A 27,212-nucleotide genomic window follows, 5' to 3' on the forward strand; every position below is an offset into this window, starting at 1 on the left:
TAATTATAGTGGGCGATTTTAACATCCACACAGATGCTGAGAATGACAGCCTCAACACTGCATTTAATCTATTATTAGACTCCATTGGCTTTGCTCAAAAAGTAAATGAGTCCACCCACCACTTTAATCATATCTTAGATCTTGTTCTGACTTATGGTATGGAAATAGAAGACTTAACAGTATTCCCTGAAAACTCCCTTCTGTCTGATCATTTTTTAATAACATTTACATTTACTCTGATGGACTACCCAGCAGTAGGGAATAAGTTTCATTACACTAGAAGTCTTTCAGAAAGCGCTGTAACTACGTTTAAGGATATGATTCCTTCTTTATGTTCTCTAATGCCATATAACAACACAGTGCAGAGTAGCTACCTAAACTCTGTAAGGGAGATAGAGTATCTCGTCAATAGTTTTACATCCTCATTGAAGACAGCTTTGGATGCTGTAGCTCCTCTGAAAAAGAGAGCTTTAAATCAGAAGTGTCTGACTCCATGGTATAACTCTCAAACTCGTAGCTTAAAGCAGATAACCCGTAAGTTGGAGAGGAAATGGCGTCTCACTAATTTAGAAGATCTTCACTTAGCCTGGAAAAAGAGTCTGTTGCTCTATAAAAAAGCCCTCCGTAAAGCTAGGACATCTTTCTACTCATCACTAATTGAAGAAAATAAGAACAACCCCAGGTTTCTTTTCAGCACTGTAGCCAGGCTGACAAAGAGTCAGAGCTCTATTGAGCTGAGTATTCCATTAACTTTAACTAGTAATGAGTTCATGACTTTCTTTGCTAACAAAATTTTAACTATTAGAGGAAAAAATTACTCATAACCATCCCAAAGACGTATCGTTATCTTTGGCTGCTTTCAGTGATGCCGGTATTTGGTTAGACTCTTTCTCTCCGATTGTTCTGTCTGAGTTATTTTCATTAGTTACTTCATCCAAACCATCAACATGTTTATTAGACCCCATTCCTACCAGGCTGCTCAAGGAAGCCCTACCATTATTTAATGCTTCGATCTTAAATATGATCAATCTATCTTTGTTAGTTGGCTATGTACCACAGGCTTTTAAGGTGGCAGTAATTAAACCATTACTTAAAAAGCCATCACTTGACCCAGCTATCTTAGCTAATTATAGGCCAATCTCCAACCTTCCTTTTCTCTCAAAAATTCTTGAAAGGGTAGTTGTAAAACAGCTAACTGATCATCTGCAGAGGAATGGTCTATTTGAAGAGTTTCAGTCAGGTTTTAGAATTCATCATAGTACAGAAACAGCATTAGTGAAGGTTACAAATGATCTTCTTATGGCCTCGGACAGTGGACTCATCTCTGTGCTTGTTCTGTTAGACCTCAGTGCTGCTTTTGATACTGTTGACCATAAAATTTTATTACAGAGATTAGAGCATGCCATAGGTATTAAAGGCACTGCGCTGCGGTGGTTTGAATCATATTTGTCTAATAGATTACAATTTGTTCATGTAAATGGGGAATCTTCTTCACAGACTAAAGTTAATTATGGAGTTCCACAAGGTTCTGTGCTAGGACCAATTTTATTCACTTTATATATGCTTCCCTTAGGCAGTATTATTAGACGGTATTGCTTAAATTTTCATTGTTACGCAGATGATACCCAGCTTTATCTATCCATGAAGCCAGACGACACACACCAATTAGCTAAACTGCAGGATTGTCTTACAGACATAAAGACATGGATGACCTCTAATTTCCTGCTTTTAAACTCAGATAAAACTGAAGTTATTGTACTTGGCCCCACAAATCTTAGAAACATGGTGTCTAACCAGATCCTTACTCTGGATGGCATTACCCTGACCTCTAGTAATACTGTGAGAAATCTTGGAGTCATTTTTGATCAGGATATGTCATTCAAAGCGCATATTAAACAAATATGTAGGACTGCTTTTTTGCATTTACGCAATATCTCTAAAATCAGAAAGGTCTTGTCTCAGAGTGATGCTGAAAAACTAATTCATGCATTTATTTCCTCTAGGCTGGACTATTGTAATTCATTATTATCAGGTTGTCCTAAAAGTTCCCTAAAAAGCCTTCAGTTAATTCAAAATGCTGCAGCTAGAGTACTGACGGGGACTAGAAGGAGAGAGCATATCTCACCCATATTGGCCTCTCTTCATTGGCTTCCTGTTAATTCTAGAATAGAATTTAAAATTATTCTTCTTACTTATAAGGTTTTGAATAATCAGGTCCCATCTTATCTTAGGGACCTCGTAGTACCATATCACCCCAATAGAGCGCTTCGCTCTCAGACTGCAGGCTTACTTGTAGTTCCTAGGGTTTGTAAGAGTAGAATGGGAGGCAGAGCCTTCAGCTTTCAGGCTCCTCTCCTGTGGAACCAGCTCCCAATTCAGATCAGGGAGACAGACACCCTCTCTACTTTTAAGATTAGGCTTAAACTTTCCTTTTTGCTAAAGCTTATAGTTAGGGCTGGATCAGGTGACCCTGAACCATCCCTTAGTTATGCTGCTATAGACGTAGACTGCTGGGGGGTTCCCATGATGCACTGTTTCTTTCTCTTTTTGCTCTGTATGCACCACTCTGCATTTAATCATTAGTGATCGATCTCTGCTCCCCTCCACAGCATGTCTTTTTCCTGGTTCTCTCCCTCAGCCCCAACCAGTCCCAGCAGAAGACTGCCCCTCCCTGAGCCTGGTTCTGCTGGAGGTTTCTTCCTGTTAAAAGGGAGTTTTTTCCCTTCCCACTGTACATAATTATTGTATGGCCTTGCCTTACAATATAAAGCGCCTTGGGGCAACTGTTTGTTGTGATTTGGCGCTATATAAAAAATTGATTGATTGATTGATTGATAATCTGTTTTGCTTTCTGTCTTGATGGTTCCTCATGGTTTGCGTAGTTCCCTACTGTCAGTGTTCCGTTTGATTATCATCCAACTTTGTCCAACCTCCCAAGTCCGACGTCTTGCACGAACATTGATGATATCTGAATGGATCAATAACTAAAGATCCCACGAGCTGAAGGTGACTCGTCCACGTGTGGGACGAAAAGCAATGTTTTCATACAGAAACAATAGCGGCAAGAACGTTTGATCAACTATTCGCATGTCGTCTGTGGCTGGAGAGGCTGTGTGCACGTGCGAACATGCGTGTGCGCACATGTTGTTTTTGTGAAGGCTGTTGTCAAGACAAGCTCCCGCCCGCAGGTGTTGTGGCACGCACACGTTGGCTGCAGAAATGATCACAGGCTGGCACTCGGTCTGATACCCGCTGTCAGGTCACATCATGAATGTTTTGTTTTGATTTTGTTTAAAGCGTCAATTTCACCATTCGCTTTATTTTTCTTTGGTTAGTTTTAGTTTTGTTTCCTTCTTTTATGTGCTGTGGACTCACAGGCTTTTTGGTGATGGGAGAAGTGCCGGATCATTCGTCCACTTTTTCTCGACGATTTGTGAGTTTGTGACTTTTTTCTTCGTTCAGCAATCGCCGTGTGACCAGGCCCTAAAGTGAAACGAACAATGCGAGGTGATGGATGGGTCCTGGGCCTGCACCCCAGGATGCCGAACTGGTCTCATGACCCCCTGCCATTGACTGCATGCTCACCTCAATAATGGACTCTGATTTTGATGCTATTCTGGTTTTTCTGTTTCTTCAGCTTGGTCAAAACTTTGTAAAAACCTTGTGAGTGTTAGAATGGCCTAAGCAGAGGATCACCCCTCTGAGTCTGGTCTGCTTGAAGTTTCTTCCTCAGCAACATCAGAGGGAGGTTTTTTTTGTTGTTTTTTGTTTTGCCTGTGCGCTTGTTCAGGGGGGTTGGTGAGGTTAGACCTTAATTGTGTTTTTCCTTCTTTCTAATGATCCTGGTATCAGCTGTTGGTATTTTTATGAAACAATATTTTCAGGACTTTGCAGATTGCTGTCGTGGTTGTGCCCAGTGTTTGTGTAGTGCCTCTGATTGGTTTTTCTCTCTTTTCGCACCTGAAACTGGTTTCTTTTTCTCCCTGAGACAAATTGGTTTATCAGTTTCACGAAAGCCGCTGTCTTCTCATGTGAAACCCTAAAATCCAAAGTAGACATCCATTTAAACAGTCGACACCTGTGTCATATCTCACGCACACGCTCAAAGGGCTTTGCACACATTCATCCATTCATACCAGGAGCAGCGTGGGGATTTATTATTCGCCTTTATTTAAGCAGGTTAGTCTCATTGAGATTTAAAATCTCACTTGTAATACATCTGAAGATAGACCCTCTACTTGAACAGCCTGGGTTCTGCTTGTGAGATAGTTTGCAAACCATCCAACTGCCTGTTGAGAAAAACCAATGGCTGAGAGGCGTCTGATGAGAATAGCATGATCAACACAGTCAAAGGCTTTTGAAAAATCAAAAAACAGACATACAGCATTGTTTCTTGTCAAGAGCATCTGTTATATCATTTATAACCTTCATCGTAGCAGTTACAGTACTATGATTTTTTCGGAACCCTGATTGAAATTGTGACAAAATTGAGTTGCTGTCCAGAAATTCTTTCACCTGGTCACTAATTAGTGATTCAAGTATCCTTGATAAAACACAAAGTTTAGATATCGGCCTATAGTTGTTTAAAATACTAGGGTCCCCCCTTTTAGAAGAGGGATAACAAGGGCCGATTTCCAATCCAGCGGTATTTCATTTGAAGTCAATGTAAGGTTAAAAATGTGACACAGTGGTCTTGCTATAATTTCTGCTGCCAGCTTTAGAAAAAATAGTTCTAAGTCCATTTGCAGTCCATTTAAGTGATCTGGGCCAGCTGGTTTTTTAATATTAAGTCCTTTTAGAGCTCTCAGAACCTCTGTTGTAGTAAAGGCTGTGAAGTTAAAAAACTGATTATTGCTTACAGTTTCTTCAAGAGCTGCTACCATGCCATCAACATTTTCAGAGTTATACATAAAACCAGAAGAAATAAAGTGATGAAATAATTTAACATTTCACACCTATTACTCTGGAACCATCAACAAATAAATTAGGTGGAAGGTTAACTGAATTACAGCGGGGAGATAACGATTTGATGGTTTTCCAGAACTTTTGGGGTTTTTTAAGGTTTTCTGTTCAATCAATTCAATCAATTTTATTTATATAGCGCCAAATCACAACAAACAGTTGCCCCAAGGCGCTTTATATTGTAAGGCAAAGCCATACAATATATCTGTTGTGGATAAATAAAATTCGGACTTTGACTTTCGTATAAGAGAAGTTAATTTATTTCTCAACTGTCTAAAATTCAGCCAATCGGATTCTAATCCTGAATTGCGTGCTGTAATTTGCCGATGACATCACAGTGCTCGCACTTGTCACTAATGACAATGAGACATACTACAGGTCTGAGGTGCAACATTTGGTGTCTTGGTGCCAGGACAACAATTTAGCGCTAAACACCAAAAAGACTAAAGAAATTGTTGTGGATTTTCATAAGAAGGGGCATAATGACCATCAACCTCTCTTCATTGGCACTGATGCGGTGGAGAGGGTTAGCAGTTTTAAGTTCTTGGGTGTGACAGTGACGGAGGACCTGTCCTGGGGCATTCACATTGCCTCAGTTGTGGGAAAGGCCCAACAATGCCTCTATTATCTGAGGAAGCTGAGGAGTGCACGTATCCCTAGATGCCTGATGGTGAACTTTTATAACTGTGCCATCAGTAGTGTGCTGACATATGGGTTGTTAGTGTGGTTCTCCAGCTGCACTAAGGCTGATCAGCAGGCACTTCAGCAGGTGGTGAAAATAGCAGGGAGAATCACTGGGACGACTCTCCCAGAGATTAACACTATCTATCCCACTCGCTGTCTTAATAGAGTGCGTAATATCCTGCGAGATCAGCACCATCCTGCTTATCACTTTTTCCATCTGTTGCCTTCAGGGAGAAGGTATAGGGCCGTAAAGGCCAGAACAATGGCCAATAGCCTGTATCCTCAAGATGTCAGATTAGTGAACACTGCCCCCCCCCCCCCCCCCCCCCCCGCCTCCCTCCCACGGAATATAACTATATCAACTGCATTGAGTTCTTAATCAATCAATTCAATCAATCAATTTTTTTTTTATATAGCGCCAAATCACAACAAACAGTTGCCCCAAGGCGCTTTATATTGTAAGGCAAGGCCATACAATAATGATGTAAAACCCCAACGGTCAAAACGACCCCCTGTGAGCAAGCACTTGGCTACAGTGGGAAGGAAAAACTCCCTTTTAACAGGAAGAAACCTCCAGCAGAACCAGGCTCAGGGAGGGGCAGTCTTCTGCTGGGACTGGTTGGGGCTGAGGGAGAGAACCAGGAAAATGACATGCTGTGGAGGGGAGCAGAGATCGATCACTAATGATTAAATGCAGAGTGGTGCATATAGAGCAAAAAGAGAAAGAAACAGTGCATCATGGGAACCCCCCAGCAGTCTACGTCTATAGCAGCATAACTAAGGGATGGTTCAGGGTCACCTGATCCAGCCCTAACTATAAGCTTTAGCAAAAAGGAAAGTTTTAAGCCTAATCTTAAAAGTAGAGAGGGTGTCTGTCTCCCTGATCTGAATTGGGAGCTGGTTCCACAGGAGAGGAGCCTGAAAGCTGAAGGCTCTGCCTCCCATTCTACTCTTACAAACCCTAGGAACTACAAGTAAGCCTGCAGTCTGAGAGCGAAGCGCTCTATTGGGGTGATATGGTACTACGAGGTCCCTAAGATAAGATGGGACCTGATTATTCAAAACCTTATAAGTAAGAAGAAGAATTTTAAATTCTATTCTAGAATTAACAGGAAGCCAATGAAGAGAGGCCAATATGGGTGAGATATGCTCTCTCCTTCTAGTCCCCGTCAGTACTCTAGCTGCAGCATTTTGAATTAACTGAAGGCTTTTTAGGGAACTTTTAGGACAACCTGATAATAATGAATTACAATAGTCCAGCCTAGAGGAAATAAATGCATGAATTAGTTTTTCAGCATCACTCTGAGACAAGACCTTTCTGATTTTAGAGATATTGCGTAAATGCAAAAAAGCAGTCCTACATATTTGTTTAATATGCGCTTTGAATGACATATCCTGATCAAAAATGACTCCAAGATTTCTCACAGTATTACTAGAGGTCAGGGTAATGCCATCCAGAGTAAGGATCTGGTTAGACACCATGTTTCTAAGATTTGTGGGGCCAAGTACAATAACTTCAGTTTTATCTGAGTTTAAAAGCAGGAAATCAGAGGTCATCCATGTCTTTATGTCTGTAAGACAATCCTGCAGTTTAGCTAATTGGTGTGTGTCCTCTGGCTTCATGGATAGATAAAGCTGGGTATCATCTGCGTAACAATGAAAATTTAAGCAATACCGTCTAATAATACTGCCTAAGGGAAGCATGTATAAAGTGAATAAAATTGGTCCTAGCACAGAACCTTGTGGAACTCCATAATTAACTTTAGTCTGTGAAGAAGATTCCCCATTTACATGAACAAATTGTAATCTATTAGACAAATATGATTCAAACCACCGCAGCGCAGTGCCTTTAATACCTATGGCATGCTCTAATCTCTGTAATAAAATTTTATGGTCAACAGTATCAAAAGCAGCACTGAGGTCTAACAGAACAAGCACAGAGATGAGTCCACTGTCCGAGGCCATAAGAAAATAATTTGTAACCTTCACTGGCCTTGGACAGTGGACTCATCTCTGTGCTTGTTCTGTTGGACCTCAGTGCTGCTTTTGATACTGTTGACCATAAAATTTTATTACAGAGATTAGAGCATGCCATAGGTATTAAAGGCACTGCGCTGCGGTGGTTTGAATCATATTTGTCTAATAGATTACAATTTGTTCATGTAAATGGGGAATCTTCTTCACAGACTAAAGTTAATTATGGAGTTCCACAAGGTTCTGTGCTAGGACCAATTTTATTCACTTTATATATGCTTCCCTTAGGCAGTATTATTAGACGGTATTGCTTAAATTTTCATTGTTACGCAGATGATACCCAGCTTTATCTATCCATGAAGCCAGAGGACACACACCAATTAGCTAAACTGCAGGATTGTCTTACAGACATAAAGACATGGATGACCTCTAATTTCCTGCTTTTAAACTCAGATAAAACTGAAGTTATTGTACTTGGCCCCACAAATCTTAGAAACATGGTGTCTAACCAGATCCTTACTCTGGATGGCATTACCCTGACCTCTAGTAATACTGTGAGAAATCTTGGAGTCATTTTTGATCAGGATATGTCATTCAAAGCGCATATTAAACAAATATGTAGGACTGCTTTTTTGCATTTACGCAATATCTCTAAAATCAGAAAGGTCTTGTCTCAGAGTGATGCTGAAAAACTAATTCATGCATTTATTTCCTCTAGGCTGGACTATTGTAATTCATTATTATCAGGTTGTCCTAAAAGTTCCCTAAAAAGCCTTCAGTTAATTCAAAATGCTGCAGCTAGAGTACTGACGGGGACTAGAAGGAGAGAGCATATCTCACCTATATTGACCTTCATTGGCTTCCTGTTAATTCTAGAATAGAATTTAAAATTCTTCTTCTTACTTATAAGGTTTTGAATAATCAGGTCCCATCTTATCTTAGGGACCTCGTAGTACCATATCACCCCAATAGAGCGCTTCGCTCTCAGACTGCAGGCTTACTTGTAGTTCCTAGGGTTTGTAAGAGTAGAATGGGAGGCAGAGCCTTCAGCTTTCAGGCTCCTCTCCTGTGGAACCAGCTCCCAATTCAGATCAGGGAGACAGACACCCTCTCTACTTTTAAGATTAGGCTTAAAACTTTCCTTTTTGCTAAAGCTTATAGTTAGGGCTGGATCAGGTGACCCTGAACCATCCCTTATTTATGCTGCTATAGACGTAGACTGCTGGGGGGTTCCCATGATGCACTGTTTCTTTCTCTTTTTGCTCTGTATGCACCACTCTGCATTTAATCATTAGTGATCGATCTCTGCTCCCCTCCACAGCATGTCTTTTTCCTGGTTCTCTCCCTCAGCCCCAACCAGTCCCAGCAGAAGACTGCCCCTCCCTGAGCCTGGTTCTGCTGGAGGTTTCTTCCTGTTAAAAGGGAGTTTTTCCTTCCCACTGTAGCCAAGTGCTTGCTCACAGGGGGTCGTTTTGACCGTTGGGGTTTTACATAATTATTGTATGGCCTTGCCTTACAATATAAAGCGCCTTGGGGCAACTGTTTGTTGTGATTTGGCGCTATATAAAAAAAATTGATTGATTGATTGAATGCTGTTTCTGTACTATGAAAATTCTAAAACCTGACTGAAACTCTTCAAATAGAACTTCAAACTCTTCAAAAAGAATTATGAACGAATTGAAGTTGTCGTCGGGATTCGTTCACATTTTTCAACATTATGAAAATGCTAATGAATCGCCATCTACAGGAATGAAGCTGGACGACGGTTAAACGAGGTCTCCAAAAGTCAACGTAAATCCAGACGTTTCGTTTTAGCTTTGGTGTCCTTCGTTAGTGCCGTGTGACCGGGGCTTAAGTAAAAGCTGTCTTCATAGAAGACTGCATTCCAAAAGCAGACTGCAGTGGCTCAGAGAGGTCACCCTTAGTAAAGTGGTCCACAGGCCACTGTGTCAGCTTCAGCTGGGGCTTCTCGTGTTCAGTCCAGCGCCCTTGATGTCACATTAGTGCCTCAGGCAGAGAGAAAAATAAATAAAGACAGAGCAGCGATCTTGAGGCCATCACACAAAAACCAAGATCCAAACCACTCAACGGGAAGAACTGGAGCTTCAACAAGTACAGCAATGAACCACAACAGTTCTGGAACAAAGTTCTATGGACTGATGAGACCCAGATGAACCACCAACAAAGTGATGGAGGAAGAAAGGATCCAAAACCTACAAACAAATGTCCGACACATGACAGACGTGGTGTCACGGCTGTTTCTGGAACAGGACCACTAATCGTGATTGATGATGGATCTCAGGATAGAAGCAACAGAATGAATTCAGATATCTACATTCTACAGATCCAAATTCATCAGGAGGAAATTCACCATGATCCAAAACACCTCACCACCTCAGCAAAGGACTTCATCACAAGAAAAATGGAAGGTTCTAGACCAGATAAGTCCAGCAAACAACCTTCATCTAAGTGAGGAGAATTACCCCTCTTGAAGAGGAGACCAAAGGACAAACCACCCGAAACAGACAACAGCAGTCTCAAAAGCTGGAAACACGGAACAGTCGCAAGCAGGAGCTCTAGAACCAAATATGAAGTCTCATTTAGAGAGGGGGTATGTGTGTATTTGGACAGTGGACACTGTCTCTGTCCATCACCACAATGGATTCAAAATGAAACAATCAAAATGTTATTTAGTGTAGATGAACAGCTTTAATTCAAGAGGTTTTATAATAAAGTCAAACTAACCGTTGAAGAATTACAGACATTTTATATACTGTCTCTCCATTTCCAGAGACTGTAAGTAATTGGACAACTTCTTGTGTGGTCTGTTTTCTCGTTATAGCAAATTAGTCAGATAAAAGGTCTGGAGTTGATTCCAAGTGTTGACTTGGCATTTAATAGCTGTTCATTCAGACTCTCAATATGAGGTCCAAAGACGTGTCGCTGCCAGTGATGGAGGCCAGAATTACTCTTGGGGGGGGTGTCAGAGATACACATGGAGGCATCGTGGACATATGTGTCTTCCAGGGGAACTCTGTTGCTGATGCAATGTGGCTGTTGATGGAAGCAGCATCATAATATCTGAAGTTCAGCAGGCTAAACTATCTGCTCAGATTCAGCCAAATGCTGCCAAACGGACTGGACACAGATGAACAATGACCCAAAACATCCTGCCAAAGAAACACGAGAGTTCCTGAAGCCAAAGAAAGAGAAAATCCTTGAATGTCCCAGTTGTTCCTCTGAAGTCAACCCAGCAGAGCTGCTTTTTACTGCCTGAAGACAAAACTGAGGACAGGAAGGCCCATGAGCAGGCAGTGACTGAAGGAGGTGGCGGTCTATCCACCACTGTCCAAATACTTGTGGACCTGGCTACACTTTAATAAGAAACGCACCAACATTTTTTAAAACAAAAGCCAAATGGTTTGATAAAGAGTAAAATGTTGTTTATCACGTGAAGACATAAATACGTGGAAATTAAAGCCAATGAATTTGTCTTTAAATGTCTTCATCTTGAAGTTTCTGGTCATGTGACTTTGGCAGCTAACTGCAAACATGCAGAGAAAACAATCAGCAGACAGGAATAATGTTTTTGGTTCCTCCAGGCTTCTGTAATTTCCCACCAAATAAAATAAAATCCTTTCAGTTGATGGCTCCGAGACATCGTGTGACACGGTCGAGACTTAAAAAAAAAAAAAAAAACTCAGCCTCACTCGTTGGCCGGGAGCAGGAACAAAGAGCGGGAACACGCAGGCGGCGAGGGACAGTCGGATCAGAGCATCCTGACAGCCTATATGAAGTGTGAATGCCTTCTGAGGATCCATTAATTACAAAGTGCCACTCATGGCCGACACGGGCCGGTTCTGCTTCGTCTTCCTGCCAGCTGCCGCAGAAATATTTATTATGAACAAGACCGAAAAGTAAAAGCTCTTCAGGAAAGACGGAACAGTAACAAAACCGCTGACAGCCAACAAGTCAGTCAACCCCATCACAGTCAGGGATCAGAGACCTCAGGGATCCCGTTTTAACAGCAGAAATAAGTTTTACAAAATAAACGATACAAATCAACAACAGCAACAAAACAAGACCAAAAATGAAAGGAACAGCAAGGGATGCTGGGAGAATAACGCCAACCACGCTTCTTAAGGCTGAACTATAGCTCTAAAGACCAGGCCAAACAAGGACAACAGGACACGTCTCCACATTCCAGCATAGATCACAGTCCAGAAAGACAGATTACTGAGACAACTGATGGATAAAAGATGAAACAGTCGACTTCCATGACGGCGTGAAGTGACTGAACACCCTTTCACCTCCCAAGTGGGACAAGTCCTTTCTTCCTGTCTGTAGAGATGACACCCGAGTCCCCCGGTCAAAGAAAGACTCTTTGCGGTGCTGAGAAAACATCATCTCCAGACACCTGGAGGAGCTCAGCTTTAACACCGTGGACCTCTGGAGCCCTCTGCCATCTTACCGACACTTCATGGTTGACTGGAGGATCATCCACCAGGACCCTGGAACTGGATGTTTCCAACATCCTGGCAGGACAATCAGCCAAACACAACTACTAAAAGTGGCCGGTCCAATAAGACAGTACAGCAGAGGCATCGCCTGGACCGGCTCGTCCGCCATGACCGCAGCGTGGAGCAGATAAAGGAAAAAAAAAAGTGCATTTTGTGGTACAATCACCAAATGTGGCACAGTGATAATCATGATATTACTCAGCATATCTGGTTGATTGACCACTTGAAAATTCAAGATGGCTGCATTTTCCAAGATGGCCACTAAAATTGGACATCTCTCTTTGCAGAGAAACACTCCTACGTGCTCCATTAAAAGGGCAATGATGTCCAGTTGTTATATTTGATTTGCTATTTATTGTATTTATGTTTTATTTTGCTGATGTGACAAATTAGAGTGACGCTTATTACATTTAGTATTAATGGTTTCCATCCATCGTAATTGCAAAGTGTTCCTCTTGAGAAACGTCTGCGTATCGGTCGATCAAAGTGTTTAGTGTTGAATATATGGTGTTGGTTTTAGTATCTGCAGTCAACTTAATTTAAGACACTAAGAGCGTCATGTTGTTGTTGGAACATGAAAAAATGAATCAGACATGCCTGAAAACCTACAATTTGACACCAAGATCACACAAATCAAATAAGTAACGATATGTTTGTGAGTAAAAATGATTTGGGGTTTGACTTGGCAGTCGGCCTGGAATTCACTCACGCTGTAAACAGTCATTCTCTGTAGAAGCAACAGTGCTGGTATTAGAATACCACACCCAGGGGCGCCACTCTGGACGCCAAAATCAGGATCCAGTAACTTGTATTCCTGAGACTTTTTTCAACATCGAATCACTGAGTGAATGTGTGAAAAAGAACCACGATCTGGCCCCTCCCATTTTAGCCAGCCTGTCTGAACTCCACATCTTTGACTTTAAAACCTGACGGATCACTTCAGGACCTGACAGTTCCCTTTTGTCTGTATCGAGCAGACTGTAACAACTATTGGCATTTTTCAATTAAAAAAAAAAAAAAAACTTAGTGAGTGCAATTAATGAAACAAAAGGTTAAAGTGTTCATGTCACACAAACCCTGACCAACATCTGACAGTTGGGACTTTCAGGAACCAGACTCTTCACAGCACACACTTGGATTTCATCCAGTACTACATCTCAGGAACGTGAACCAGAGTAACAATAACTAAATAGAGTAATAATGATTCAGAAGATTCCAGATGTTTCCTGAAGAGGTGAGGAGAGGTCAGATTTTACCTTTGTGGGTCAGGCAGCGGATGCTCTGTTTGCTCTTAATGTCCCACAACCGCACAGTCTCATCGTGGGACCCTGAGAGGAGGACAGTCCCGTCCATCGACACAGACAGACACGTCACGTGGTTCCTGGGAGGAAGACACACTTCAGAACTCTGGAGGAGCAAATGGAAGCCTCATGTTGCTGCAGTCTGAGCTCACCTGTGTCCTTTGAAGATCTGGTTTCCTTCGTTATCAGACTGGAAGGATTTATCTCGACTCAAAGTCTGCAGAGGACACAGACACAGTTTGTGTTTAGTGCAGCAGCAGAGAGAAAAACCAAACTTCAGCCTCGACCTCAGGTCTCTCCCTCTATCTCTCTTCTCCCCCCCGATTTCTTAAATTGCATCAATGACAGAATGAGCTGCTTTGAAGGACCATCCTGCCTGCCTGGAGACAACCAACAAGCACCATTGCAGCTGCTCCAGTCTGTGGACAACAGGCAAACAGGAAGAGAACAGCCGCATTCTGCCTGCCAATCAGAACGCAGAGTCTGAGGACAGCCGACCTGTTAAATCAGACACACGTGTGTGAAGACTCATGAGAGCAGCGTTTAATCGTTTTAATCGGCTCGACACCTGAATAAAGTCCATTACAGACACTTAAATTAAACGGGTTCAAAACTGTGAAGCCGGTGAACAGCTGCTTCCGCCTGCGATTGCAAGTCACAGACCACGCCAACGACGCTGTGAGTGAAGTACGGTAACCTGTGACAGGTCAAAAAGCTGTGATCCCCTCTGAAAGAATGGGAACGGTGAGGCTGATTCCCACGTTGCGTCAGGTTTGAGATCAAGAAGCCTGACTGATGAACATTCACACCTTCTTCACACACTGCCGCCTAACGAACTATAATCAGACCTTTTATGTTTTGCATGTTCCACAATTCTTTGTATTTTGTTTAATTTGATCTTTATTACTGTTAGTTAGGACTAAGCAGATGGTCACCCCTCCGAGTCTGGTTTATATATTTTATATATACTTGAGGTTTATTCCCCCAAAAAAACCTCAGAGGGAGTTTTTCCCTCTTACCGTCTCCGATGTGCTTCCTCAGGGAGGCTGGTGAGATTAGACCTTAACATCATGAAGGACTTTACGGCGACTTAAGCTGTAATTTGTGTGATATAAACTGAATTGAAACAATTCATATGCTGACTCAGTCACAGAACAAGTAACTAAGCAGGTTAGAGAGACACACGTTAGTAACAGGTGCAATAAGGGGTATAATATAATAATAACAGAATAATAACAGTAGTAACAGAGTCAGCATAACAATGAGGTAATAAGCATGACAACAGCCTAATAACAGGGTAATAAGATGACTAATGGAGCAATAATAGCATTCTCTTCGCTCATCTTCAACAGCTTATCCGAGATTGGGTGGCAGGGCAGCAGCTCCAGCAGGGGACCCCAGACTTCCCTTTCCTGGGCCACACTGACCACCTCTAACTGGGGGATCCAGAGGTGCTCCCAGACGTGTGTGGAGGTATAATCTCTCCACCTAGTCCTGGGTCTTCCCCGGGGTCTCCTCCCAGATGGACGTGGCTGGAACACCTCCCTTGGGAGGCGCCCAGGAGGCATCCTTACCAGATGCCTGAACCACCTCAGCTGGCTCCTTTCAATGTGAAGGAGCAGCAGCTCTGCTCCGAGCTCCTCACGGATGGCCGAGTTTCTCATCCTATCTCTAAGGGAGACACCAGCCACCCTCCTAAGGAAGCCCATTTCAGCCGCTTGTACCTACGATCTCGTTCTTTCAGTCATGACCCAACCCACTTTTGATCACAACAGTACGGTAGAGCGAATGCAACACCGTCCCTGCTGCACTGATTCTCCAGCCAATCTCACGCTCCATCGTCCCTTCACTCGTGAACAAGACCTTGTGGTACTTGAACTCCTTCACTTGGGGGAAGACCTCATTCCCTACCTGGAGTAGGCAATCCATCGGTTTCCTGCTGAAAACCATTGCCTCAGATTTAGAGGTGCTGATCCTCATCCCAGCCGCTTCATACTTGGCTGTGAACCGATCCAGTGAGTTTTGGAGGTCACAGGCCAATAAATCAGAATCAGAATCAGAAAGGTTTTATTGCCATATGAGTGAAAAAGTTCACAACATTAGGAAATTGCTGCGGTACATGGTGCCAACATAAAAAAAAAAAAAAAAAAATCAAAAAATAGAGCAGTAAAACAAGTAATATATAATAAAACTTTACACTATAACAATGTTACAAAATGTACAGAATGTAGGAGCTAAGATAAATAAATGGTGGTGATAAATGGTGGTAATAGCAACAATCTAGAGTTCTAAAAGTTCTTGGTGATGAGGCTAACAGCAGAGGGGAAAAAACTGTTCTTATGGCAGGAGGTTCTGGTCCGAAGGGGCCGTAGCCTCCTGCCTGAGGGGAGGAGGTCAAACAGGCTATATCCAGGGTGAGAAGGATCGGATCTGATCTGGCCTGAACACCCCAGTGTCCTGGAGATGTACAGGTCCTGAAGAGATAGAAGGTTGCAGCCAATCACTTTCTCAGCAGAGCGTACAATGCACTGCAGTCTCTGTATGTCGCTGGTGGTGGCTCCAGCGTACCATACAGTGATGGAGGTGGTGAGGATGGACTCGATGATGGCAGTGTAAAATAGCACCATGATCCTTGCTGGCGGGTTGAATTTCTTCAACTGCCACAGGAAGTACATCCTCTGCTGGGCCTTCTTGTTTCCCAGGAAACAGAAGGTATCCACTATGGTGATGGGGGTGTCTGCCAGGGTAATGAAGGGGAGAGGGGCTTTGTTCTTCCTAAAGTCCACAATAATCTCCACCGTCTTCTCAGTGTTAAGCACCAAGTTGTTATAGCTGCACCAGGACACCAGTCGTTGGACCTCCAGCCTATAGGCAGACTCATCCCCATCTGAGATGAGTCCGATAAGGGTGGTGTCATCTGCAAACTTGATAAGCTTGACAGACTGGTGATCAGAGGTGCAGCAGTTGGTGTACATGGAGAAAAGCAGAGGAGACAGGACACAGCCCTGAGGTGTACCGATACTGGTGGTCCGGGAGTCCGAGACCTTCTTCCCCAGCCTCACGTGCTGCTTCCTATCCTTCAGGAAGTTGGCAATCCACCTGCAGGTAGAATCAGGCACGTTCATCTGGGAAAGCTTATCTTGGAGAAGATCTGGGAGGATGGTATTGAAGGCAGAGCTGAAGTCCATAAACAGGATCCTAGCGTAGGTTCCCGGGGAGTCCAGATGCTGCAGAACGAAGTGCAAAGCCAGACTGATGGCGTCATCCACAGACCTATTGGCTCTGTAAGCAAACTGCAAGGGGTCCAAGAGGGAGGCCGTGAGAGATGTGAGGTGGAACAGAACCAGACGCTCAAATGACTTCATGACTACAGGAGTCAGTGCCACCGGTCTGTAGTCATTGAGTTCAGTGATCCTCGGTTTCTTGGAAACTTGAACAATGATGGAGGTTTTGAAACAATCAGCAATCAGGCACGTGGCAAGCCTCCAGTGAGGAGTTGAATATGTCTGTAAACACTGGGGCAAGCTCATTAGCACAGTGTCTCAGAGTGGCAGGTGAGACACCGTCTGGCCCAGGAGCTTTGCGAGCTTTTACGTTCCTAAACTGCTTTCGCACCTCATCTTCATGAAGCCAACAGGACCACATCATCTGCAAAAAGCAGTGATGAGACCCTGAGCCCACCAAACCGGAACCGGAGCTGATGGTGGACTTCAGAAGACGAAAAACCCATCCAAACCCAGTTACCATTAATGGAAATGAGGTGGACATTGTGGACTACTACAAGTAACTGGGTGTCCACATAGTCAACAAACTGGACTGGACTGTGAACACTGATGCTGTGTACAAGAACGGTCAGAAGTGAATGTACTTCCTCAGGAGGCTCAGATCTTTCAATGTCTGCAGAAATATGTTGCAGATGTTTTATCACTCAGTGGTCTCCAGCGTCATCTTCTACGCTGTAGTGTGCTGGAGCAGCAGGCTGAAGGCAGCTGACATGAACAGACTCAACAAGCTCATCAGGAGGGCTGGCTCTGTCCTGGGGGTGAAGCTGGAGTCTGTGGTGGAGGTGGCATAGAGGAGGATGCTGAGGAAGCTGCTCAGCATCCGGGACAAAACCTCCCACCCCCTGCACGCCACACTGACGTCCTGTCAGAGGACCTTCAGCCACACACTGAGAACACCGAGGTGCAACACAGAACACCACAGGAGGTCCTTCCTACCTGTGGCAATCAGACTGTATAACTCCTCCCCCTCTGCAGGATGAATACATAATGAACAGTTATTCACTTTCTCAGAGTTATGTTCAATACTGTCGAACATCTTGTATAAATGTCTTCCAGTCATTTTGCATAAATTTGTTGTACTTATTGTAAAAAAAATAAAAACATTGTTCACCATTTACTGTTTTGGTAATCCGTCAAAATAATTTATTTTGGGATAAATGAAGTTGATCTTATCTTAACAGAGCAATAATGGGATAATAACAGCATAATAACAGGAGTAACAAAAGAGCAATAATAGCAGGACAGAGTAATAACCAAAGAAAGTACTGGTGAAAACAAACAAAATATAAAAGACAGAGACATCAGCTGATCCCTTAAGGATAAATGAATCAATCGATCAATCAATGTTTATGAACCTGAACTCATAAAACATGTTTTGCATGAGAGGAAAAAAATTTAAACTGACAAGACTGAATCCTCACCTGGCTGCAGAGAGACACCTGGAAAATGTTGCCATCGCTGCCACCACAGAACAAGAAGTATTCACAGGGGTCAAGGGTCACAGACATGATCTCAACATCAAAGAGGACAGACAGCAGCATCTCACCAGAGGACAACTCCCAGAGCTGGATCAGAGAGACAGAGACAGAGTCACATATGTCTCGGAGAGCGCCCCCTGCTGAGGGTCTGAAGCAGAAGCGTTACTCAGGTTTGTTGAGGACAACAGCAGCTTGAACTCTGACCCCGTTCAGCTGTGCAGTCACACAACACTGCAATGAATGCTGCAGCTCAGTGCCAGCTGACCTTTGAACTCTGTTATTTTTGGTCAAATAAAGCTCAGCAGAAGTCAGCCGGTCTGAGTTCCAGCCTGCACGGACAGACCAGATGTGGCACCCGAGCTGGTGTCCTGCGTTTTTTTTTTTGTTTTTTTTTAGTTCTGCTTCTGGACAGCAGCAACTGCAGACTTCAGTCTGAACAGGTCTGAGTCATGAAATAAAGATGAGGCTGCTCTCAGCCTGAATCAGCGGCCGGCTGCTGGGACGAGCATAACGCCTGCTCAGACTGACATTAATCTTAAAAGCCCTTTTCACTCAAACCGCTTCGGGCCCCTGGAGCCGAACGCCGGGACCGAGTGGCCGGTCTGGAAAAAGGATCTTGTATTTGAGGGTGAAGTCTCTCAGGTGACTGTCTGCTGCAGAGGCTTTCTCTTCTGTCCACAGCATTTCCTGCTGTTTGATCGTATTTGTGTACAGTGGTCCCTTGTTATAACGCGGTTCACCTTTCACGGCCTCGCAGTTTCGCAGATTTTTTTAGTCCAATTTTACGTTTTTTTTTTTTTTTTTTTACAGTGCATTGTGTTCTGCGTGTCTGTTTATGCGTGTCTGTGGCCTACTGGTGGTTGGCTCTCACTGCGGTATTGTATCACTTCCTGTTCCGGAGCACAGCGGTGTTTTTCTGTATCTGTTAGCTGTTTAATCTGCGCAGTTAGATTGATCTAGTTACCTAGATAAAGATTTGTTTCACAGTGTAATCTTCACGTGCCTTAACTAAAGCACTCCCTCTGCTGAATCACCTCTAAATTATTTACACATTATTCACTTTGTGTGTTTTTAGGAATCCGCTAGCTTAGCACAGCTACTAGCTCTTAGCCGATTTAGCATGGCGGCTTCTCCTGTCTCTCCTGCACTTTTCTGCTCTGGGTGTGAAATGTTTAGTTATTCCTCGGCCTCCTTTAGCAGTAATGGTACTTGTAATAAGTGTAGCTTATTCGTAGCTTTGGAGGCCAGGCTGGGCGAATTGGAGACTCGGCTCCGCACCGTGGAAAATTCTACAGCTAGCCAGGCCCCTGTAGTCGGTGCGGACCAAGGTAGCTTAGCCGCCGTTAGTTTCCCGACTGGGTGACTGTGAGGAGGAAGCATAGTCCTAAACAGAAGCCCCGTGTACACCGCCAACCCGTTCACATTTCTAACCGTTTTTCCCCACTCGATGACACACCCGCCGAGGAGCAAACTCTGGTTATTGGCGACTCTGTTTTGAGAAATGTGAAGTTAGCGACACCAGCAACCATAGTCAATTGTCTTCCGGGGGCCAGAGCAGGCGACATTGAAGGAAATTTGAAACTGGTGGCTAAGGCTAAGCGTAAATTTGGTAAGATTGTAATTCACGTCGGCAGTAATGACACCCGGTTACGCCAATCGGAGGTCACTAAAATTAACATTGAATCGGTGTGTAACTTTGCAAAAACAATGTCGGACTCTGTAGTTTTCTCTGGGCCCCTCCCCAATCAGACCGGGAGTGACATGTTTAGCCGCATGTTCTCCTTGAATTGCTGGCTGTCTGAGTGGTGTCCAAAAAATGAGGTGGGCTTCATAGATAATTGGCAAAGCTTCTGGGGAAAACCTGGTCTTGTTAGGAGAGACGGCATCCATCCCACTTTGGATGGAGCAGCTCTCATTTCTAGAAATCTGGCCAATTTTCTTAAATCCTCCAAACCGTGACTATCCAGGGTTGGGACCAGGAAGCAGAGTTGTAGTCTTACACACCTCTCTGCAGCTTCTCTCCCCCTGCCATCCCCTCATTACCCCATCCCCGTAGAGACGGTGCCTGCTCCCAGAACACCAATAACCAGCAAAAATCTATTTAAGCATAAAAATTCAAAATGAAAAAATAATATAGCACCTTCAACTGCACCACAGACTAAAACAGTTAAATGTGGTCTATTAAACATTAGGTCTCTCTCTTCTAAGTCCCTGTTAGTAAATGATATAATAATTGATCAACATATTGATTTATTCTGCCTTACAGAAACCTGGTTACAGCAGGATGAACATGTTAGTTTAAATGAGTCAACACCCCCGAGTCACACTAACTGCCAGAATGCTCGTAGCACGGGCCGAGGGGGAGGATTAGCAGCAATCTTCTATTCCAGCTTATTAATTAATCAAAAACCCAGACAGAGCTTTAATTCATTTGAAAGCTTGACTCTTAGTCTTGTCCATCCAAATTGGAAGTCCCAAAAACCAGTTTTATTTGTTATTATCTATCGTCCACCTGGTCGTTACTGTGAGCTTCTCTGTGAATTTTCAGACCTTTTGTCTGACTTAGTGCTTAGCTCAGATAAGATAATTATAGTGGGCGATTTTAACATCCACACAGATGCTGAGAATGATAGCCTCAACACTGCATTTAATCTATTATTAGACTCAACTGGCTTTGCTCAAAATGTAAATGAGTCCACCCACCACTTTAATCATATCTTAGATCTTCTTCTGACTTATGGTATGGAAATTGAAGACTTAACATTATTCCCTGAAAACTCCCTTCTGTCTGATCATTTCTTAATAACATTTACATTTACTCTGATGGACTACCCAGCAGTGGGGAATAAGTTTCATTACACTAGAAGTCTTTCAGAAAGCGCTGTAACTAGGTTTAAAGATATGATTCCTTCTTTATGTTCTCTAATGCCATATACCAACACAGTGCAGAGTAGCTACCTAAACTCTGTAAGTGAGATAGAGTATCTCATCAATAGTTTTATATCCTCATTGAAGACAACTTTGGATGCTGTAGCTCCACTGAAAAAGAGAGCTTTAAATCAGAAGTGCCTGACTCTGTGGTATAACTCACAAACTCGCAGCTTAAAGCAGATAACCCGTAAGTTGGAGAGGAAATGGCATCTCACTAATTTAGAAGATCTTCACTTAGCCTGGAAAAAGAGTCTGTTGCTTTATAAAAAAGCCCTCCGTAAAGCTAGGACATCTTACTACTCATCACTAATTGAAGAAAATAAGAACAAACCCAGGTTTCTTTTCAGCACTGTAGCCAGGCTGACAAAGAGTCAGAGCTCTATTGAGCCGAGTATTCCTTTAACTTTAACTAGTAATGACTTCATGACTTTCTTTGCTAATAAAATTTTAACTATTAGAGAAAAAATTACTCATAACCATCCCAAAGACATATCATTATCTTTGGCTGCTTTCAGTGATGCCGGTATTTGGTTAGACTCTTTCTCTCCAATTGTTCTGAGTTATTTTCATTAGTTACTTCATCCAAACCGTCAACATGTCTATTAGACCCCATTCCTACCAGGCTGCTCAAGGAAGCCCTACCATTATTTAATGCTTCGATCTTAAATATGATCAATCTATCTTTATTAGTTGGCTATGTACCACAGGCTTTTAAGGTGGCAGTAATTAAACCATTACTTAAAAAGCTATCACTTCACCCAGCTATCTTAGCTAATTATAGGCCAATCTCCAACCTTCCTTTTCTCTCAAAAATTCTTGAAAGGGTAGTTGTAAAACAGCTAACTGATCATCTGCAGAGGAATGGTCTATTTGAAGAGTTTCAGTCAGGTTTTAGAATTCATCATAGTACAGAAACAGCATTAGTGAAGGTTACAAATGATCTTCTTATGGCCTCAGACAGTGGACTCATCTCTGTGCTTGTTCTGTTAGACCTCAGTGCTGCTTTTGATACTGTTGACCATAAAATTTTATTACAGAGATTAGAGCATGCCATAGGTATTAAAGGCACTGCGCTGCGGTGGCTTGAATCATATTTATCTAATAGATTACAATTTGTTCATGTAAATGGGGAATCTTCTTCACAGACTAAGGTTAATTGTGGAGTTCCACAAGGTTCTGTGCTAGGACCAATTTTATTCACTTTATACATGCTTCCCTTAGGCAGTATTATTAGACGGCATTGCTTAAATTGTTACGCAGATGATACCCAGCTTTATCTATCCATGAAGCCAGAGGACACACACCAATTAGCTAAACTGCAGGATTGTCTTACAGACATAAAGACATGGATGACCTCTAATTTCCTGCTTTTAAACTCAGATAAAACTGAAGTTATTGTACTTGGCCCACAAATCTTAGAAACATGGTGTCTAACCAGATCCTTACTGTGGATGGCATTACCCTGACCTCTAGTAATACTGTGAGAAATCTTGGAGTCATTTTTGATCAGGATATGTCATTCAAAGCGCATATTAAACAAATATGTAGGACTGCTTTTTTGCATTTACGCAATATGCCTTCAGTTAATTCAAAATGCTGCAGCTAGAGTACTAACGGGGACTAGAAGGAGAGAGCATATCTCACCCATATTGGCCTCTCTTCATTGGCTTCCTGTTAATTCTAGAATAGAATTTAAAATTCTTCTTCTTACTTATAAGGTTTTGAATAATCAGGTCCCATCTTATCTTAGGGACCTCATAGTACCATATCACCCCAATAGAGCGCTTCGCTCTCAGACTGCAGACTTACTTGTAGTTCCTAGGGTTTGTAAGAGTAGAATGGGAGGCAGAGCCTTCAGCTTTCAGGCTCCTCTCCTGTGGAACCAGCTCCCAATTCAGATCAGGGAGACAGACACCCTCTCTACTTTTAAGATTAGGCTTAAAACTTTCCTTTTTGCTAAAGCTTATAGTTAGGGCTGGATCAGGTGACCCTGAACCATCCCTTAGTTATGCTGCTATAGACGTAGACTGCTGGGGGGTTCCCATGATGCACTGAGTGTTTCTTTCTCTTTTTGCTCTGTATGCATCACTCTGCATTTAATCATTAGTGATTGATCTCTGCTCCCCTCCACAGCATGTCTTTTTCCTGGTTCTCTCCCTCAGCCCCATCCAGTCCCAGCAGAAGACTGCCCCTCCCTGAGCCTGGTTCTGCTGGAGGCTTCTTCCTGTTAAAAGGGAGTTTTTCCTTCCCACTGTTGCCAAGTGCTTGCTCACAGGGGGTCGTTTTGACCGTTGGGGTTTTTACGTAATTATTGTATGGCCTTGCCTTACAATATAAAGCGCCTTGGGGCAACTGTTTGTTGTGATTTGGCGCTATATAAATAAAATTGATTGATTGATTGATTGTTTATAAGAATCTTCTCGCCCAGAAGAAAAAAAGAGCGCCAACAACTACCCATAACTGTGTTCTTCACTCGGAAAAAGACACCTGCAGCGAAGTGTGACTCAATGGAAAAAGACGTGACAACGGAGCGGCGCCACGACAAAGAGGCGCAATCAGAGGAACAGAGAAATACTGGTCACTCACTATTAATAATTTCTTATGTGTCCCTAACCCTCGTAGGTTGATCGTTAAAATTAAATTTGTTAGTTCTAAAAGCCATCATAATTATTTATAGGAAAATGTTCTATTTTTATTTCTCAAACAAATGTTTGGGCCTGAAAACAGGTTGGTCTTATTTTTCTACTAAGGTTTGAACTTTGAGAGTGTTTACACATGAGAGAAAAGTGAGAAAACGTTAATGCCTGTTTGAGAAAAGTGTATAAAGTGTGTAGTGAGCGGTTTTACAGCCTTAAAACATCTATAATAATTGTAAAAAATAACGCTGTTTACTTCGTGGATTTCGCTTATTGCAGGCTATTTTTAGAATGTAACTCCTGCGATAAACTGTACTGTTGTTTGTTTATTTCCATGTTACAAAACAAAACACTGAATTCAAATGTCTAAAAAAAAAAAAAAATGCATCCTGGGATTTTGTGACTTTTCAGCTTCATTCAATAAAACATAATTTGACTGTTAGGGGCCTTTCACACCGGGGCTGCTTCGGGTTGCTTCCTGCAGCGTTGTGATGACGCAGAAATGTCTGTGTCAGGTGCGCGCACAGGGGGGCAGAGAGGACGTGAGGACGCAGAGGAGAACCTGCAGGCAGTTTGGATGCAGTCAGACTATGAACTCTGATTTCTCTTCTAGTTTATATTTGTTCTTGTGCTGAGCTGCACTCTGCACTCTGACTTCTGTTATAGTATTATATGTTTATAGTGTTATATTTTTTGTCCTTTGACCAAACAGTCTGTGAGCAAATGTGGAGACGTCTGGAGTTGTACAACCCCAATTCCAATGAAGATGGAACGTTGTGTAAAATGTAAATTAAAAACAGAATACAATGACTGGAAAATCCTCTTCAACCTATATTTAATTGAATACACCACAAAGACAAGATATTAACCCCCAAACTCAATTCTCTTTTGTACCCCTTCCCCTTGGCCCTACGCCTATCCCTTTAAAACAGGGGGTAAGGTGAAGGGGTATGTCTCTAGCCCTATGAATTGAGACACCCCCCGCCTTAGAAGAAAAAACAAAAAAAAACAAAAAAAAAAACTGCCGTCTTCACTGTTTGTTAACATGGCAACTGAAATGCAACTTGTTGCAGTAGTCTATTTGCTCTTTTTATTTTTCGCCTTTCTTCGTAAAAAAGCAACGAAATAGAAGTCACAGATTTCTTCGACGCATCGCAATCATGTCGTTAATTAATTTAATTAATTTGTAATTTAGAAAATAAATAGTATTAATAATTTAATTAGCAATTAATTAATGTTAACAATACTAACAATTAATCAATAATAGTAATAATTCCTATTGTTTGATTAATCATTAATTGATTGATTAGTAATTAATTAATTAATTAGTAATTAAAATAAACCCTTGAAATATATCAGTCTGTGTGGAATGAATGTATACATTATACAAGTTTGACTTTTTGAATGAAATGACTGAAATAAATCCACTTTTTCATGATATTCTAATTATATGACTAGCACCTGTATGTATGTTTTGGGCTGCTTCTAGTTCTGTTAAACTTATATTTCTTTTTCAAATTCTCCCATTTTTTTGCATCCAGCCCTATTTCCTTTAGAAATGTCCTTGACAAAAATAATAATATCAGTCTGTTAGGACGTCAGGTTATGTATTACACATGTACATGTGCGTGTAGATATTTTCCAACATTGATGAAAGTTCTCATTTTCTTATTAGGAGTCGAGTGTGTTCAGGGCTCCCTGTTTGTTTACTAAATACACACACGTGTTACAGACCTTGAAATACAACAGCAGGGGGCGCTATTATCCAAAGATTTATGAACATACAAATTAACCTGCTTATCTTTTATCATGATTTTCTCCGTTGTGAGACATCTAAGTAAAAAGGAAAAACATCACACAGACCTGAAGTGTGCAGATTTTTTTCCTTTTTATTTAGAAGTCTCTACTAAATCCTGCACCTTTTCAACAAATGAGCGGTGACCCTTCACTACTTTATCCATTGTGAGACATAAAAGTGTCTTATTGTAGCGTTCCTGTGTATGTGCATTATAACGCCTCAGCGCACGAGCGAAGTTACGATATTCCTCAGAACGATGATATACACAACATGCATCCAGCAGCAGACACGTTGCTGTCATAGACAACTGCCTGTAAAGTTTTAAGGCAAGTTAAAACTTTCTAAACAGTGTAATTTGTAATGAAAGCCGCTTACATTTGTGCAGCTCTTTCGGCGCCATGTTTGTTTCTATGGAGACAGCAGTAAGCTCCTCCTACCCCTCCAAACGGAGTGTGCATCCAGATTCACTCCGTTTGGAGGGGTTTGTAGCCCCCGCCTACCCCTCCGGCTCGCTCCAAAAAGAGAATTGAGACACCCCTCTGTCTCTCGTGCCCACACAAAACGGAGGGGAAGGGGTAAGGGGAGGGGCCGAGGGGTAGAATTGAGATTCAGCCTTAATGTTCAATCTGATAAACCTTACTGTTTTTGTGCAAATATTTGCTTATTTTGAAATGGATCCCTGCAACACGTTTCAAAAAAGCTGGGACAGTGGCCACAAAAGACTGGGAAAGCTGATGAATGCTCAAAGAACACCTGTTTGGAAACAGGTGAGTGTCATGATTGAGTATAAAAGGAGCATCCCCAAAAGGCTCAGCCATTCACAAGCAAAGATGGGGTGAGGATCACCACTTTGTGAACAACTGCATGAAAAAAATAGTCCAACAGGTTAAAAACAATGTTTCTCAATGTTCATTTGCAAGGAATTTAGGGATTCCATCATCTACAGTCCATAATATAATCAGAAGATTCAGAGAATCTGGAGAACTTTCTACATGTAAGCATCAAGGCAGAAAACCAAAAGTGAATGCACGTGACCTTCGATCCCTCAGGTGGCACTGCATTAAAAACTGACATCTGTTGTGTGGGCCGCTGAAGAGGAGGTACTGCTGGCCCACCACCACCAGAGGGCGCCCTGTCTGGAGTGCGGGCTCCAGGCACCAGAGGGCGCTGCCGCCTCACAGGAGCAGCCGGGGTGACAGCCGTCACTTATCGCCTACGACAGCTGTCACCAATCATCTGATCAGCAGTGGTATATCAGCAAGACGACATCTCCACCTCTTTGCCGAGATATCGCTCTACCTAGGAGGTACAGTACTCAGCCGACTGTGTTGTCTTTTTGACATTAACACTTTGTTACTTTTGTGCGTTAAATAGCAGACATTCTTCCGACGAGAGGTGGAGGTGGTTTTCCCGCCATACGGGTTGCTGGGTGCAAACGCACCCACATTTAACTGTTTTTGTTCCTCGCCAGCAGTACCAGATCCGACACGCGGAGGCAGTGGCCACCTGGGAGTTCGGGACTTGGCGGCTCCAGTATTCCCGGGGTTCGGTGGCGGAGGAAATCGTGTGGTTCCGGTTCTGCTTTGGACAGACGTCTCTTATCTTCGAGCCTGCCCACGTGACACATTTTGTGAATTGACTTCT

The 27,212-nt window shown here is 42.6% G+C and overlaps 1 protein-coding gene across 2 annotated transcripts in view; it reads right to left on the bottom strand.

The window, feature by feature from the left end:
• wdr18 (WD repeat domain 18) overlaps positions 1–27,212 on the bottom strand; it is a 70,962-nt gene that overhangs the window by 25,354 nt on the left and 18,396 nt on the right. For both annotated transcript variants that reach the window (XM_034179300.1, XM_034179299.1), the window contains exons 5-7: positions 18,147–18,290; positions 13,594–13,658; positions 13,397–13,521 (exon numbers count right to left, since the gene is read on the bottom strand). In XM_034179300.1, coding sequence (XP_034035191.1) covers positions 13,397–13,521; positions 13,594–13,658; positions 18,147–18,290 — 334 coding nt within the window. The remainder of the gene's footprint in view (positions 1–13,396; positions 13,522–13,593; positions 13,659–18,146; positions 18,291–27,212) is intronic.

The sequence above is a fragment of the Thalassophryne amazonica genome, chromosome 10, assembly GCF_902500255.1.
Source record: "Thalassophryne amazonica chromosome 10, fThaAma1.1, whole genome shotgun sequence".
Taxonomy (NCBI): Eukaryota; Metazoa; Chordata; class Actinopteri; order Batrachoidiformes; family Batrachoididae; genus Thalassophryne; species Thalassophryne amazonica.